At 41.6% G+C, this 15,414-nt stretch overlaps 1 protein-coding gene across 3 annotated transcripts in view; it reads right to left on the reverse strand.

Moving 5' to 3' along the window:
- Nucleotides 1-15,414, reverse strand: part of LOC102309753 (cadherin-10) — a 73,680-nt gene that overhangs the window by 3,905 nt on the left and 54,361 nt on the right. For all 3 annotated transcript variants that reach the window (XM_005932082.3, XM_014336727.2, XM_042223095.1), the window contains exons 7-11: nt 12,816-13,069; nt 5,924-6,060; nt 5,219-5,340; nt 2,916-3,033; nt 2,558-2,809 (exon numbers count right to left, since the gene is read on the reverse strand). In XM_005932082.3, coding sequence (XP_005932144.1) covers nt 2,558-2,809; nt 2,916-3,033; nt 5,219-5,340; nt 5,924-6,060; nt 12,816-13,069 — 883 coding nt within the window. The remainder of the gene's footprint in view (nt 1-2,557; nt 2,810-2,915; nt 3,034-5,218; nt 5,341-5,923; nt 6,061-12,815; nt 13,070-15,414) is intronic.

Consider the following 15,414-nt stretch of genomic DNA (forward strand, 5'->3'; position numbering starts at 1 on the left):
GAAAGAAGTTCAAATTTCAGCAAGTTGAGACAGTCTCATTGTCATTTTTTTATCATTAATTATGATATTTTTATATCTTTTATGTTTTCCTTGGATTTGTCTTACGTTCCTGGTGACATACGCTCTAACCATAGGGTCTTATAAAAGATAGCTACTGTGATAACCCCTATATTTTTGTGACGATCTTCTTTTGAAACTGCAAATGAGCTTTTTCACTATTGCTTTCTTGTTGTTTTAAAATTGGATATCATGAGCAAGGATCAGACTGTGAAGCTGCACCCTTATTGGCTAACAACTTGTGACAGACAAGCCCATACCCTGTAAAATCCTCCTATTTGAAACATGGAATGACCAAAGTTTAAAAAAATGTTGTCAATGTTGTATTCGTGCAACCTGAAATGAGTAACTAGCTCATAAACTCATCAGTGAAGTGTTCACTGAGTTTGAGGCAGTGGGACAATTGTAATAGACTTCTCTAGGACTGGAAAGGGTTTTTTTTTTGCAACCACAGGTAAAACTCGTTGGTGGCCATTTAAAAAGAATGCATGTTTAAAGCATGATGGCTTTGCTTTTTGGACCTGGAAGCTACATCCATCTTTTATACTGTGTATGACTATATCAGACTACAATAAAGTTCTAGCTGTGCACAAAAACAGCAAAGCAATGCAGCCAAGAACAGCAAGACCTTCAATATATCCTGTCTTTTTCATCTTGCTTTCACTATCTGCAGGCTTTCATCCGGGTCATCCAGAAAGTTACAAACAGGTCGAAACATGTTGGTCAAGTAATAAAACTGTCCTTTAAGTGTTGGAACTTCAATTCTTTGGATTAAAATTAACAGGAATTCTTTGCCTTCGCAAATAAAGACAGAGGCGATCTGCTAGATGTTGCAAGATGAAAGATACTCCAGGTTCCAATTCACAAAAATAGCCTCAAGGTAAACATTACAATATTAAAAAGAAAACCCCAAGAGTCGGACAATGAAAAGATTTTGGCAAAGGTGGGGAGGATGAACTCCCTTCAACAGGAAGTGACCAGGTTGTAGAACCAAGCTCTCAGAGGCCACAGCCATCTGTTGTACCATGACTTGTTTGGGCTATGGGGTAAGTACAAATATCCTGTTGTCTGAAACATTATGGCCCCAAGGTCTGCTGCTGCTACATCATCAGCTCTTTCTTAGACAACAGGCCCTTGACGGTGGACAGTTTGGTAGTCGTGCATGAACAGCTACATTGTATTATCTGTACAAATCTAATGACAGCATCCACACACTTTTTATGCTGACGTGTCCTGACTCAGATGTTAATACTAACTCTGTTCACTGTGAAAACTGAAATGTATTTTTTCTTAAATGTATGTTTTCATGTTTTTCAAAGCACGCCGAAACCCCTAAGAAAGGATCCAAGTTTTTCTTTTTTTACTTTAAGTCATATTATTTTATGAAACTCAATATTAATGCCCAGTAAAAAATGAATTTCCAGTAAACCCGCGATATTGTATGAGAGGCATTAATACTATAGCTGAGGTTTTTATACTTACTGAGTTAAGATTGAGTTAAGACTGAGAAGTAAAGGTGCTTCAAGGTATGGCAGCAATAATTACTTGGCTTTTGAAACCTTCACCAGGCTGTAGTTTTAAATAAAAATGCTCCTATCTCACCATCCTAATGCAATGAAGAAAAGCATCCTGTTCAAGTCAGTCGAGATGCTGTAGATCTTCGCTGCTTCGCGGTTAAAATCTAATTAAGGTGACAGCTGCGGTCACTGGCAGAATTATCCGCCCACAGGAAGTGATGAATCAAATTAAGCAGTGAAATACGAAACCGACTGTTTAACACCTCCTATGGATTGCTTTGCTGGAGAAGCTCTGTAGTGAAAAGCCCCAAAAAGCCCTATTTTGAACCCTTTGAGATGGGGTTGGCAGCTTCCGCTGACCATGCCTAACCGTTGCTATGGGGTTTGGTAGGTGGAAAACCTGCAATTTGGTGATGCAATGGTTACGGACTTGATTAATCATTTTGGTTATCGAGATAATCTGACAAACCACGGGTTTGTATTTATGGGAGGGGGTGTTACGGCCCTAGCAAGGCCTCCTCCTGAAGGTGCCTGTGTGGGCGTGTCACACTACCTCTTCTGCCTGAGGTGCCACCTTTCCCTTTTGTGCAGCTGACTCTCGTCAGTAATCAAGGAGATTTAAGCCCAGGGAAAGGTGAGCTCTGGGCCAGAGTGCCATTTTGTGTGGGCCCAGCTAGTGAGCTGAGTGTCTTGTGGTGTTTCCAGCTAGTGAGCTGAGTTTGTGGTTTCCAGCTAGTGAGCTGCGCTTTCCTTTTGACTTTTTGCCTTACTGACCGACGCCTGAGTTTCGTTTGTGTTTCTTTTATGGTGATAACGGCTTGTCCGTCTCTTTTAGTTGAATAACTTCAATAAAACTGTTTTATTTAACTGTTTTGCCTCCCTGACTCCTTTTTCTGACTCGGTCACTTTTGTTAGTTCCCCCTCACCGCCTAGACCCCCCCAGGGGAACGTAACAGCAAGAAAGAACGTAAGGCTGTACTCACTGAGCAGGATGATGACACAAAGCAAAATGGCCACCAGGGCGCCGGTGCTGAGCCCCGCCCTCGCTGTGAGCGCCTCTGCGTTGCACGCCTTCATGTTGCCCTTGCGGTCGCAGGTGCAGACTCTGATGGTCAGCGTGTTGGTGCTGCTTTGCATTGGGAACTCTCCATCAGAAATGACCACCGGCACATGGTGGACGCTCTTTTGCAGGGTGCTGTAGCTGTTTCTCCTTGTGAGGATTGACGCTGTGTTGTCTGATGAGGGAAAATCTGGTTATTTACTGTAAAACGTCAACCAATCAATGACACATAGAGCACATTAACAACAGGTAATGAATGTAGGGCACACGCAGTGTCTTACTTTTGTTGTCGTGGACAGAGAAGTTTGCCTTTCCAGCAGCTTCCTGAGCAAGATTGAAGAAGAACCGGTGTCCTCCGAGCGGGGCATCAGGATCTGTGGCGCCCACGGTTTGTATCACCTGAAGTGAGAAGCACACAGGTGAGTGACAGGGCAACCCAACCCCAGCCGTGAACATTTAACCACAGCTAAACTGCTGTTTGTGCGGGTGCTAGTGTTTTAGCTAGCTAATGGGTTAGCAGAGCTATGAAGAGGAAGTGGAAGCTGAGCAAGAACACAGCTGTTAAATTTCAAACAAAGAATAAAACAACCAACAAATCTAATTCATACATGCTTTTGTGATGCTGTCTCTCTAGCTGTAATGCGTCTAATTAAAGATAACTCCACTTCATGCTCGTTAGCATCTGGTAGTTGCATGTTAACATCGGCTGCTGTGATGAATAACCGAGCTGTTTATTAAGATTAAAGGGATGGTTTGTTCTCCTGGGAATTCGTAAAGACAAATAGTTAAGGGCGCGCAAACAAGGAATAAACCTCAAGAGGTTTTCAGATGGTAAACGTGTGCAAGGATATCATCAGCAAAGTGTCACATTGAATTAAGCTACCTAGCAGGATACAAAGTAGTTTAAAGCGGCCTCATCTGTATCTGATGCAACATGAAGGCACCAGGCTGATTCTGCATAAAGGATCATTTTGTTCCCCTTGAAACACAGTATGAGTTTAATATAGTGATGCTGTATTTACTTAATGGCACAGTTCACCTCAAATTCAAAAATAGGTGTTTATCCTCTGGCTTAGAGTGGTTTGTATTCAAGTAGATCATTTTACTGTAAATTGCTCAGTTTTGGAGAGATGAATTGTGAGGATCCCTGCCTTGTCCTATCCTAAGTAATAACTGGGTTCTTTCTAGTGAACGACACCTGAAAATATAATTACTATGCACAAGGAAGAGTGGCTCTACACTCATGAAGATATATATATTTTTTTTAAGATAAGCTAAGTACAGAGAACTAAGGGGGCAAGCAGCAGCCAAGTGCTGATTAACAGGACCATGATCACAGGAAATCCACAACAGAACAGATGGAAAAAACAAAGCAAAGTAAAAACAAGAATCAAGTTGCTGCAATGACCCAAAACCCTGATTGCAATGCTGTGGCCAGACCTTTGGAGAGTTGTGCATAAATGAACACCTGCAAACCCCATAACAACTGTACAGGGGGGTGACGGCTCCTTTGATTGGCAGGTGTCTCAGCACAGTCAGCTGTAGCCAGACAGAAGCTTCTAGGCTTCTTCATATTCTTTCGGCTGCTCCCTTTAGGGGTTGTCAAGGCGACTCATCTACCTCCATCTCACTCTGTCCTTAGCATAGACAGCAGCACAGTTTCCCCGGGCACCCTGCTGGTCAACAGCACCGGTGGCAGTCGTCATTAAGCCAGGTGTCGGCCAATCATGTGAAAATCTTATTGATGATCCACATTTGATTTGGCAAAGATTTTACACCAGATTCTCCTCCTGATGCAACCCTCCCCGTTTATCTGGGTTTAGGACTGGCACTAGGAGACGTGCTGCGACAAGAAATGTAACAGCCACATCACTCGTGCTTAAAAGAAACTATGAAGCACACAAAAAAACCCAAAACTGACATCCTCTGATTACACACATTACAAAATCAGTTGTTTTTTTCATATGCTGGCTCTAATTTGACATTGAGGAGCCCTGATGTAGAAGGACAAATCGCACAATACTCCAGGGCCAGAGGAAAAACATCTACATTATCACAGGCTAACGCTGTGAATAGACTTTTTATCTGTAAAGACTACAAAGAAGTCTTGCAAACTGCAGCTTGGACCACATTTTGTTAGTAAAACGGCGTTATTCGGACTTTACTAGTGATCCTAAAACTGAAGACTCACTATCCACATTTATCTCTGAGGTATCACAGACTTGGGTTTTTCAACCCAAGAAGAGCTGCAAATCCGAACCCAGCTGTGGGAGTCTTACATTAAAAGGTCTACAATGCAGCTCTGTCTTTTCAGAACCTCTAGACATCTCTTTTCACTGTGGATCTGTTCTCGACTTCTTTAATCTATTTTGAGGAAGAAAACTTCTCTTTATCAACCTGAGATGTGAAAGTCTGGTCCCCAGAAGCGGTCCCACTATCTAGTAGCTTAAAACACACGTGACAGATTTATAAATTCTCTCTGAGGCCCGCTAATTACATGCTGTGCTGGGAGCGGGTGCATAATCCTAAACTGGGAAGTCGAGATGAAACCATGACTACGGCTTTATGTTGGGTAATAACCAACCTGATTAGCCTTAGCGTTCTCACACACAAACGTCTCATAATTGGTGGCGAATGTTGGAGCGTTGTCGTTGACGTCCAGGACTCTGACGTATACAGGTACCCGGCTGATCTGTCGCGGATTGGCTGGGAAACACAAAGGTGGACACAGTGAATTTACATGAGTAATTATTACATTTCATTAACAGCAGCTCTGCTTTAGTTTCCAAGCAAACTCATTACAGTATTGTGCATATAAATAAATAATAGCTGGTTAAAAACACAAATCAGATGCTCCAAGTTTTGGTGATTTCTTTGTTTCCACAGTTATATTTATGCGCAGACTCTGCACAAAGTTCTAGTTTTCACTGACAAAATAAAGGAAAGTAATAATAGGTAAAATAAGGTCTTTGGATGTGGAAATTATTAGGATCTTTTTTTTTTTTTAAGACAACTGGCAAAGATGAAGGGAAATAGCAGTTTGCGGCAGCATTGAATTAACAGCAGCAGATTAGAAAACAAAGACGCTTGCTGATTTTTATATTTTAAATTAGTGGGAAAACAGATAAATGGGCACCCATGCTATTTTTAGAGAATGTAAACTATGGGCTGGGGAAACAAACAGCAGCTACCAGCCAATACTTGGGTCCCAAAAATCCAATTTGGCTGACAGAATTGGAGGAAGTACGTGAACCGAAATGTCTCTTTCTGGTCCGGCTGCTGCACTTACTGAACTCGGTGGCGATGACGGTGATGTTGTGCCAAGCGTTTTCCTCTCTGTCCAGCTCCCTGAGGATGAACACTGACCCGTTGCCTGCATGGATGTTGAACACTCTGTCCATGTCTGTGCGCCGATCAATAGTGTACCTGCACAAAACACACAGACAACGATTGGCGTGTAAACTTGTGCACTCATGCTGAGTGGAAATGTGTTGTTTTCCCAGGGCGACAGACACAGGGTACAGTCACATTGACAGAGCGTCTCAGGTGTGTCTTGGTCGAATTGACATTCTGTGCTGTGGACACAGTGAAGAAGAAAAGTCTACTTTGCTGAAAGGAACACAATTATCTTTATATATATATATATTTTTTTTTTAATATGCACAAATAAGAAAAATATGAGTTAATTTGAATTTACAAAGCTTTTCTCTATTCATTTGTATGGTATCTGAAAAAAAGCATCAAAAAGCAAGACTCATACTGATTTAAATTTGGCTGCTCTCCGGATCACTTCCAGGACTGCATCTACTTTTAAAATCACTTCCTGAAAGACTTCACCATCTGCAAATTAGGCTAAATGTCCTCCACTGTATCAGGACAGTGAGTCTTTTACTTTAATTTTTTTTTTGTGGAAGAGGATAAAGTTGTAGTGATCCAAATCTGGGAAATGCCAAGTAAAGACTGTGTTGGTGAGGCCAAAGAAAATGGGCGCACACAGTAGCACAGCATAAACTACATTTAGATTCTTCTTCTACAGACACACCGGGGCCAGAGTAGCATAGTTAGTCTGACCCTGGAGAACAAATCCGTGGCATAAAAACGAGGGACGGTCATGACTCTTGAATATTTTAATAGCACTTAAGTCATTAAAAAGAAAAAATACAGCATGTCTGTTTTTGCCATAAAATATACACCGCCCGGCTAAAAAAGATTCACCAGTTGGTGACGGTGTAAGTAATAGCTTTCCATTGAAGTCAGTTGAATATACTGAATGACCATGTTTTGCTATTAATAGATGTTTTTTTTTTTCTTTCCCGATGGCACCGGGACATTCCCAGATGACAATGCCAGGAATCACTGGGTTCAAACTGTGAAAGAGCAGTGCAGTCATTTCCAGCACAATCTTTGGAATGTGCCACAGTACGCGGGGAGATCTTGGCCAAAAATTATTAGAAATCTGACTGGAAATAAATGTTGTGACATTGGATAAGCTTATTGAAACAATGCCACGGTGAACGGTGCCATCATCAAAGCTAAAGGCGGTCCATGAAAATTTTAGAGTGTATTTTTATTTTTTTTACTTTTTTAAGGGGAGGGGGGATGCTGTGTAGACGGCAAATCTCTGTTAGCGTGGATCGCCCCGTGCGTGGGGCTGCACAGCGCTAGCTAATCGCGCTAACGCGTGGACGCCATGCAGCCCCACGCAAGGGGCGATCCACGCTAACTTGCTAACAGAGATTTGCAGCGTTAATGCAGTTATGGAGTTGACGTCAATTTACCGAGATTAACGCTGACAGCACCAATGTAAAATAAGCTACTTCCTGCAGAAAATGGTAGTGGGCAACTATCAGGTAATGGGGCCAGTAAAGTAAAGGAGTAGCAAGCAGCCATCCAAAAAGACTCTTTCTGAAAATGCTGAAAAAAATTAACTACAACAAACGTTTTGCACTGGCAGGTGATCTTCAGACAATGAATGTGTCTAGTTCTCAGTGAGTATCCAATAGTATTTCTGCACAAAATGTTAATCACTATTAAAAGCCTGTAAATGTCAGAGGCAACAAAAAGCTGCCGGTCATTCTCCTGGTGAGATGAACCATCTTTGTTGGATCAGTTTGGCACACGTTTGCTGACTCTGGTATCACAAACATGCACGTGCAAGAAGTCACAAAGTCAGTGACCTACAAATGGTAGTCGCACTAGGAGCAGCCCAGACGTGCACAAAAAGGAAACTTGAAGGCAAGGTGGCCCACGTTTACATCGGGTATGTTTTTATTGTTATTAGGCCTAGAGCTGTCTGACTACACCTTGAAACATCTGCTGCAACTAAAACACCACAGAGGAGCAAGCAGCGGGTGTAATTGAGCTGTATTCACAGAGAAATCAGTGGGAGACGTGGAGCCTGAGAAAAACCTGAGCACATACTGTAAAAGTAAACCCATCTGCTGGACCAGATACATCCAGCAGGAGTTTAATAAAATGATCTATTTTTGGTTATTTGGGGGGAACTGAACCTGTGACATATAATAATAAACTGTCTTGTCTGGCACTAGCAGTCTTGAATAGTCTGCCCTGTGTTGATACACACATTAGAGCCAACAGGTTATCCAGTTGTGTTGTTTTTCTCTGCCTCCCAGACTACTCTGTGATGCATCAGTGTGATTAATGGAGTAGCAGGCATCAGGAGGGCCGGCGTAAGAGGAAGGAGACCCCCGAGGGGAGACTATGAACCGCGGCTCTCAATGCATCGCCGCATCCCTCTCCTCCCTCCACCGATCTTCCCCCTCCCCATGGGTGTCACCCCTACCTCCTCAGCCCCTCCCTGCTGCTGCTGCTGCTGCTTCCTCTGCACAAACATTTTGGTGTCTTTATCTAAACACTCCCACCTATTTTTCTACCACCTCGCAGGCCCGACAGTAACTCTAACCTTGTTAGATGTGCGTCAGCCGTGGGCTTTACTAATTGCTTTTCTAATATTCCCAATAATTCAGCTGCCTGGGTCTAACCCTTCCCTTGATTAATGGCGCAGAGATAACGGCGCTCCTCGTCCTGACCGGACAACCAAAGTGCTGCTCTCAGCAGGCACACAGCTGGCTGGTTGGAAGGCCAGGCAGAAGGACGAGGAGGGTTACAGAAATGTTAGTGATCAGGGGGTTGGGACCTACATTATTGCTTCTTTCCTCCCTTCTGAAGAGACCAACCGACTTGACACAGTATTTTGAGAATGTTTTCTTCAACACGAGGTCAAAAAATCTGTATCAAAATGATCTTTGTTTCGAAATCATTTCAGTTGTTATATTTTGGAGAGGTTAGCCATCCTTAGTATCGAGCACCAGCTCGGCTACATGTCCATGCAAAGCAGTGCTAATGACACTATGAAAAATAGTAACTGAAATGCTGTTATATGGCACCTAAAAGACTAAAAAAATGACTCACTCTTTAACCATATTTAGCCCAGATGAACATCAGGGTTCACATTCACATTTAGATGTTCAAATAGCCACTTTTCACAGCACTCGATGGTCTTTGAGGGCTTCTCATCCAAGCTGGCCAATATAGACGGCTAATAAAAAAGTGTTCGAAAGCTCCACTATGGCAAATCTGAACCCCGGTTAAATGAAATGTTCTCTAATAACCTTGAATATTGTTCGTGCTTTAAAGGTCTGAACATCACTAAAGAGATCCCATCACAGTGGGATGGACAGCCACCAGCTACATACATACTGGCTCTACAGCAGTTCTTCAATAATAAAGCAGAATAGAAATGCTCCATATAAACACCCACATCAGATTAAACACGCTGGCTTCAGAGGAGTGAAATAAACATTTTCATGAGCCCATCTCTATTATCTTTATTGCACGTCATCTATCTTAACATACACTCACTGGCCATTTTACTATTATACACCTTGTTAGTACTAAGTTGGATTGCCTTTTGCCTTCAGAGCTGCCTTAATTCTGAAAATATTCCTTAGGAATTTTGGTCATATTGACATGACAGCCTCATATCATGCTGCAGATTTCTCAGCTGGACATCCATGTTTTCCATCCGTTCCATTAGATCCCAAAGATGCTCTATTGGACTGGCTTGGTGAGCTTTGTTGATTGTTGAGCCCACTTGAGTACAGTGAACTCAACAATACTCAGGTAGGCTGCACTGTTTAAACAATGCTCAGCTGGTTCTAAGAGGTGCAAGAAAATATCTCCCACAAGCATGGATCCACACAATCATGTTGTTTATGCTAAATTCTGACCCTATAGAAATGTTGCAGTAGAAATCAAGACTCAAGAAATCAATATTAAAATTTCCTATGGCCCAATTTTAGTGAGCCCCTGCAAACTGTAGCCTCAGTTTCCTGTTCTTAGCAGTGTTGTCTTCTGCTGCTGCAGCACACCTGCTACCAGGTTCAATGTGTTTTGCATTCAGAAATGTTTTGCTATCTTTGGTTATAATGGTGATTATTTTCACTTTCCTATAAACTCGAAGCAGTTTGACCTGATCCTCTGACTTCTGGTATCAACAATCCATTTTCTCCCAGTGGACTGCTGCTCACTGGATATATTCTCTTTTTTTGGACCATTCTCTAAACCCTAGAGATGCTCGAGTAGGAAAATCTCAGCAGATCAGCATTTTCTGACACATTCAGACCAGCCTGTCTGGCACCAACAACCATGCCACATTCAAAGTCACTTTCTTCTCCCTTCTGGTGCTCAGCTTTAACTTCAGCAGGTCATCTTGACCATGTCTATATGCCTAAATGAGTTTCTGCCAGATGAGTAGTCAAGTATACCCCCCAAAAATGGCTGATGAGTGTATATGTAAGTACACTGCTCCAGAAATGTCAGCATCCAAGCAACTCTCCTTCTGTAGAGAATCTGGTTTTTAATAAAAGCTCTTAACACGGACAGTACAGCACTGAAAACACGATACCTCTCCACATTCACAGAGCCAGTGACACGCTTGCCAAAGAGGCATTCAGTGAGGGAAATGCATGACATGTTCATCACATCTTATTCGTATTTGTTCAGGCCAAAGTGTTCCATTTAAAAGCATGTAAGCTGCAGACTGCAGTAAATCAAATCTCATGTAAAGAGCTGACCTGAAATCTTCAACCAGAAGGAAAAATGTAGGATGAAACATGCATGTGTCTGCATGAGTCTATATACTGCACTTATGGCTTACTTAAGGACTTGCGTATGCATCCCTGCCACACACGTGCACGTGTCCACAAGTCGCAGCGAGCTAATAAAGATAACCGTCTCAGTGACTTCCTCATGCCAGGCAGCCCCCGGGCTTCCCAACCCTCCTCCCTCCTCCTCCTCCTCCTCCTCTGCACGGCTTTAAATGCCACAGGGTAGCTACCTCCTTGATGATGGGCGATAAAAGAGAATGATATCATATTTGACACCTGCAATAAAGTGGTGGAACTTCAACCTTGAGAGCCAACTCCCTTAGTACATCATAAAAATGAAAAAGTCTGAAGCGGAGTCGAGGCGCAGCCTCACACCCCACTGCCATTATTCCCATTTAATACAACGCTCGCATAATTTTGTATCTCCATGAGCTAAGTTGTGTAAGCGAACTTTTGGCACTTTTCATTATTTCGCTGCATTTTGTATGTGTAGCAGAACAAAGTGTCTCCCTGCGCAGGCCTCATTATTTTAGCGCTGTTTATGTTAATGGTGAAGAAAACAAGAGCACAAAGATCCATTTACAACCTTCAGAACATTAAACAACATCTCGCATTAAAGATGAATAATTCACTTAATGGGAGCTCCAAATATTGACTCTGCATAGAAATCGGTTAGTGAGATATTATATGCTTAACTCAAGGTGCACACGGTGGTTTTTACTTGAGTTTTGTCTTGTTTTCTTATTGTGTGAAGCTGCTTAAAGAGCGAAAAGCTCAGCCTTGAGTTTAGACTATGTTATCAAAGCATGTGAGCCTCTGTAGTCAGATTTTTATAGTGGATTTTACACTGGATGTTGACAGTGACTGATGGTTTATAATGTAAGTGGGCGAGAACAGGTCAATATCACAGTAAATGTATGTTTATTCAAACCACAAACTGAAGCTGTGATCTAACCACTGGGGTATACAACTTTGTTAAATGAGTTGTGTTTATTGATTTTTCAAACAGTCTTAAAGATAATTGGGACCTGAAAATCCAATCTAAGGGCATAAGACTTCTTTTTTCTTGTTTTGCTAACATTTAGTCATTGTATATGAGATAAAACAGAATCCAAATTTTTACTTCTTTCAGCAGCAGTTATGCTCATTTAGAGCCCACGCATGCTGCAGTTTCAGTCTTTTGGATGCATTAACTTTGATTCATGTTTGCACAAACAGAAATTAAATTTTATGCACTTCATTTATTAACTTATTAATTTCACTTCAGGTTTATTTATACAACACCAAATCACAATAGTTCTCCTCAAGGTGCTTCACACTGTAAGGTAAAGACTCTACAGTATTCAGGCAAAAACCCCAAGAATCAGTTAAAGTGGGGAGGAAAAACTCGCTTGTAACAGGAAGAAACTTGGCTCAGGAAAAGCTTTTTGGCACATTTTCAATCATTTAGCATTGCTAAAATAAAAGACTTTGATCACATCTCCTAAAATGACATACAAACCCATATAAAATATTAGAAACACACAATGTTTACACACATTTGGATATGACATCTGCTCGATCGAGAGCTAGGGAGAGCTGGGTGGCTTGCTGGTTATCCAAAAATTGTTTTTAACTTTTCCTTAATGTTCTTCTTGTTTATTAATTAAATTATTTAGATGGGTTAGTTATTGTACCTTTTGTTTAGTTGTATATTTTAAAGTATGTTTTGCCTTTACAATCTGTAATTAAATCATCTAAATGACTTGTAAAGCCAACACAATCCCCAAACCGAATCTTAAAAGCTAATTTTGTCAGTTCTCCAACTCCCAGTAGTTGTACTGTTAACTAAGACTGATGAGTGGTCCTCAACTTGCTCAGATGTTACTGAAACCTCCAGCAAAAGCAATTAAGTGGTGCTTGAATGAGCTATCATGCTCAGCCTTTTCATTGGCTTTTGAATAGAAATCAATAGCTGCCTTGAAGTGCGTTCGGAAAGATCACACAGCAGCAAATTTTGAAAAAGAGCTAAGCTGTGAAATAAAAAGAAGAGATGCAGCTTGGTTCATTTACCTGACAAGGCTGTTTTTGTCATCCGGATCAGACGCGCTGACGGAGCCGATGGCGGTGTTCTTGGGCGCGTCTTCTTTCACCTCCATTACGTAGCTGGCGCGCTCAAACACGGGCGGCTCATCCACGTCCTCAACGATGATCTTGATGGTGGCCTCGTCCCTAAAGGGGCCCTTCGAGTAGAAGCGGGGGTTGATGTGGACGTTTTCCACCTGGACACGCAGACTGTACTGCCGCTTCCTTTCATAGTCCAAAGGCTGCAAAACAGAGACAGAAGAGGCATGAAGAAGAAGAAGAAGCACCAATTCCACTAATTACAGCTTAAAGTGCTAATATTTGCTTTACATTTGTGTGCATGAACAGGTCCTGTAATTTGTCACATTTTATTTTAGGTGCGACTGCCAGCTTAATGAGTAAAAAACAGCTTTTCCAGAGTATCTAATGAGGGCATGTAAAGGGTCTTAGTGTCACATTCAAGGACACTAACAAGATTGTTGATGGACAAACACGGGCTGCTGCACACATCACAGCCGTGCTCTCGTGGACGTCTGCCTAAGCGCTGCTGCATAATATGACTGATGTGGCATTTCAGTGGAAAACAAACATGACAACAACACGGTCTGGCTAATGACAGGATTCATGTTTTAAGACTGGAAATCTGATTACAGCCTGCCTTATAACACAAACAAGAACAAAGTTTTTTAATTTTTTTTATTATCAACTTCTTACATTTGCTTTTCAGTTTGATTTCCTGATGCTCGGCACAGCGCGGCTCTATGAAACAATCAATCACAGCTGTGCACAGATCTTTGCTGGGTGACATCTGTTCATTTTGATGCTGTTTCTCAGATCAACATACCAGATTATCACGGTGATAGTGAATGGTAGGAATTTGGTGAAAAAGAATTAAAATGCAGAGAAACATCTACGTTTCTAATGTATAGGTTTAAGATTAGGGTTAGTTTTAATATAGTATCATATAGTATGATCTTCTAGACTAATGTGGCAACATTAATGTTATTATGCTGTGTGAACTCTTTAAAAGCCATTTTACAAGTTTCAAAGACAGGGATGCTGGATATTCTTGAGAGACTTGGAAGTTTCCCTAAGAATTTGATTTTATTCATGGTCGTAGTGGTCGTACTTCACCCCTACATTCTTAAATTAAATATGACATACTATAAATAACAGACAAATAAACGACTGGGTCTCCAGTGGGAGGACAGATAGTCCAATTCCACCTTCCTGAATACACATCCTTGTCCTTGTTGGTTAGCTCAATCACAACCATCTTAAAAGGACGTTCATTCCCTGTAACGAAAGATTTGCTCCTTCATAACAAGTGGGTTGATTTTTTTCTTTAACTCATCCATGGCCATAGCATGGCTACACAGACTAACAGGTGTGTTGTCCTATGGTTCCACACATCCCAGGAATCTGTGCTTCAAGTTTGCTGATTGAAATCGTAATTTATTTACATGGCAATATCTACACAATATATGTGCCCGGGCACTGCACCTGTACAGTTTATGAAAGTGAATGCTGTTTGGTAACCAAGCTAGCTAGCATTAGGCTAGCATTCTATTTATCATCCATATAAGGTAACTTCCAACTCGAAAAACCAAAAGTCATACGAGCCAAAAGACCAATGTTAAAGATTCAAAACGAGTCCGAAAGCAACGAGCGACTTTTATCCTTTATCCTGTTGTGACACATGAACCAGTTTTCCACATGATTCAGGTTCTGATTTATGTGGTCTTCCAACTTAGAGTTCATCTCCAGTGCACAATAAGAACTAATGTCACAATCTTAAGTCCCAGAGAGCAGGGATAGACTTTGATCAACCACAAGCAAAGAGACTTCCTAGAGAAACTGGCTCCTGCCAGCTGACCAGGCTGCTTCAGCCGAGCCTTCACGCAATGTGAAACCAGGGTGAGCTGGTTATCAGTGACTTAGCTGTCTATATAACGGCTCAGTCACACTAGAGTAAAAATCAGACAGCAACCTCCTTACAAGTAGGAGAAAAAATCAATGGCTGTTATTACACTGAACTTTTTTTGCTGTTGGAGTACTTATTGCGACTAGCTGGGGGTGTTGCATGCTTAACTTCTGTGCAACCACTTTTGATTTTGAGACCTGTCTCCAAACAACTGTGGTGCGTCTTGTCGATTGGTGAAGCTTTGCAAATGGTTGCTGTTTAATTGACAAATGCAGACAGATTGACAACACCTGGCGATCCATCTATAGTAAGTCAGTCTACACTGATGAGCGCAACTCGTAGTAGAGTCATACTGAATTGGTAATATTCTGGTTGTAATACAATCTTAAAGCAAGTTGCTAAGTGTCTATGTTATTTTGCATCCTGCAGAAACCACATTGTTCTTTGTGGAGGAATTTCTGTTTCAAATCTGTGGCTCGAACAGTAAGCAGTTAATGTTTCTAATGTACATTTTTTGTGTGTAGACAACAACAGATTTGCGATTTATCAGTTAATTGCTGTGTTATCAGAAAAAGATGTAGGCATATAATTGGCAACCTGACGCCATTCAATCGCAGACTGATTGTTTTATGGCCATTTTATCACCATCCTGATGCCAACAGA

Source organism: Haplochromis burtoni, unplaced genomic scaffold, assembly GCF_018398535.1.
Source record: "Haplochromis burtoni strain Fernald_Lab_line unplaced genomic scaffold, NCSU_Asbu1 Contig_101, whole genome shotgun sequence".
Taxonomy (NCBI): domain Eukaryota; kingdom Metazoa; phylum Chordata; class Actinopteri; order Cichliformes; family Cichlidae; genus Haplochromis; species Haplochromis burtoni.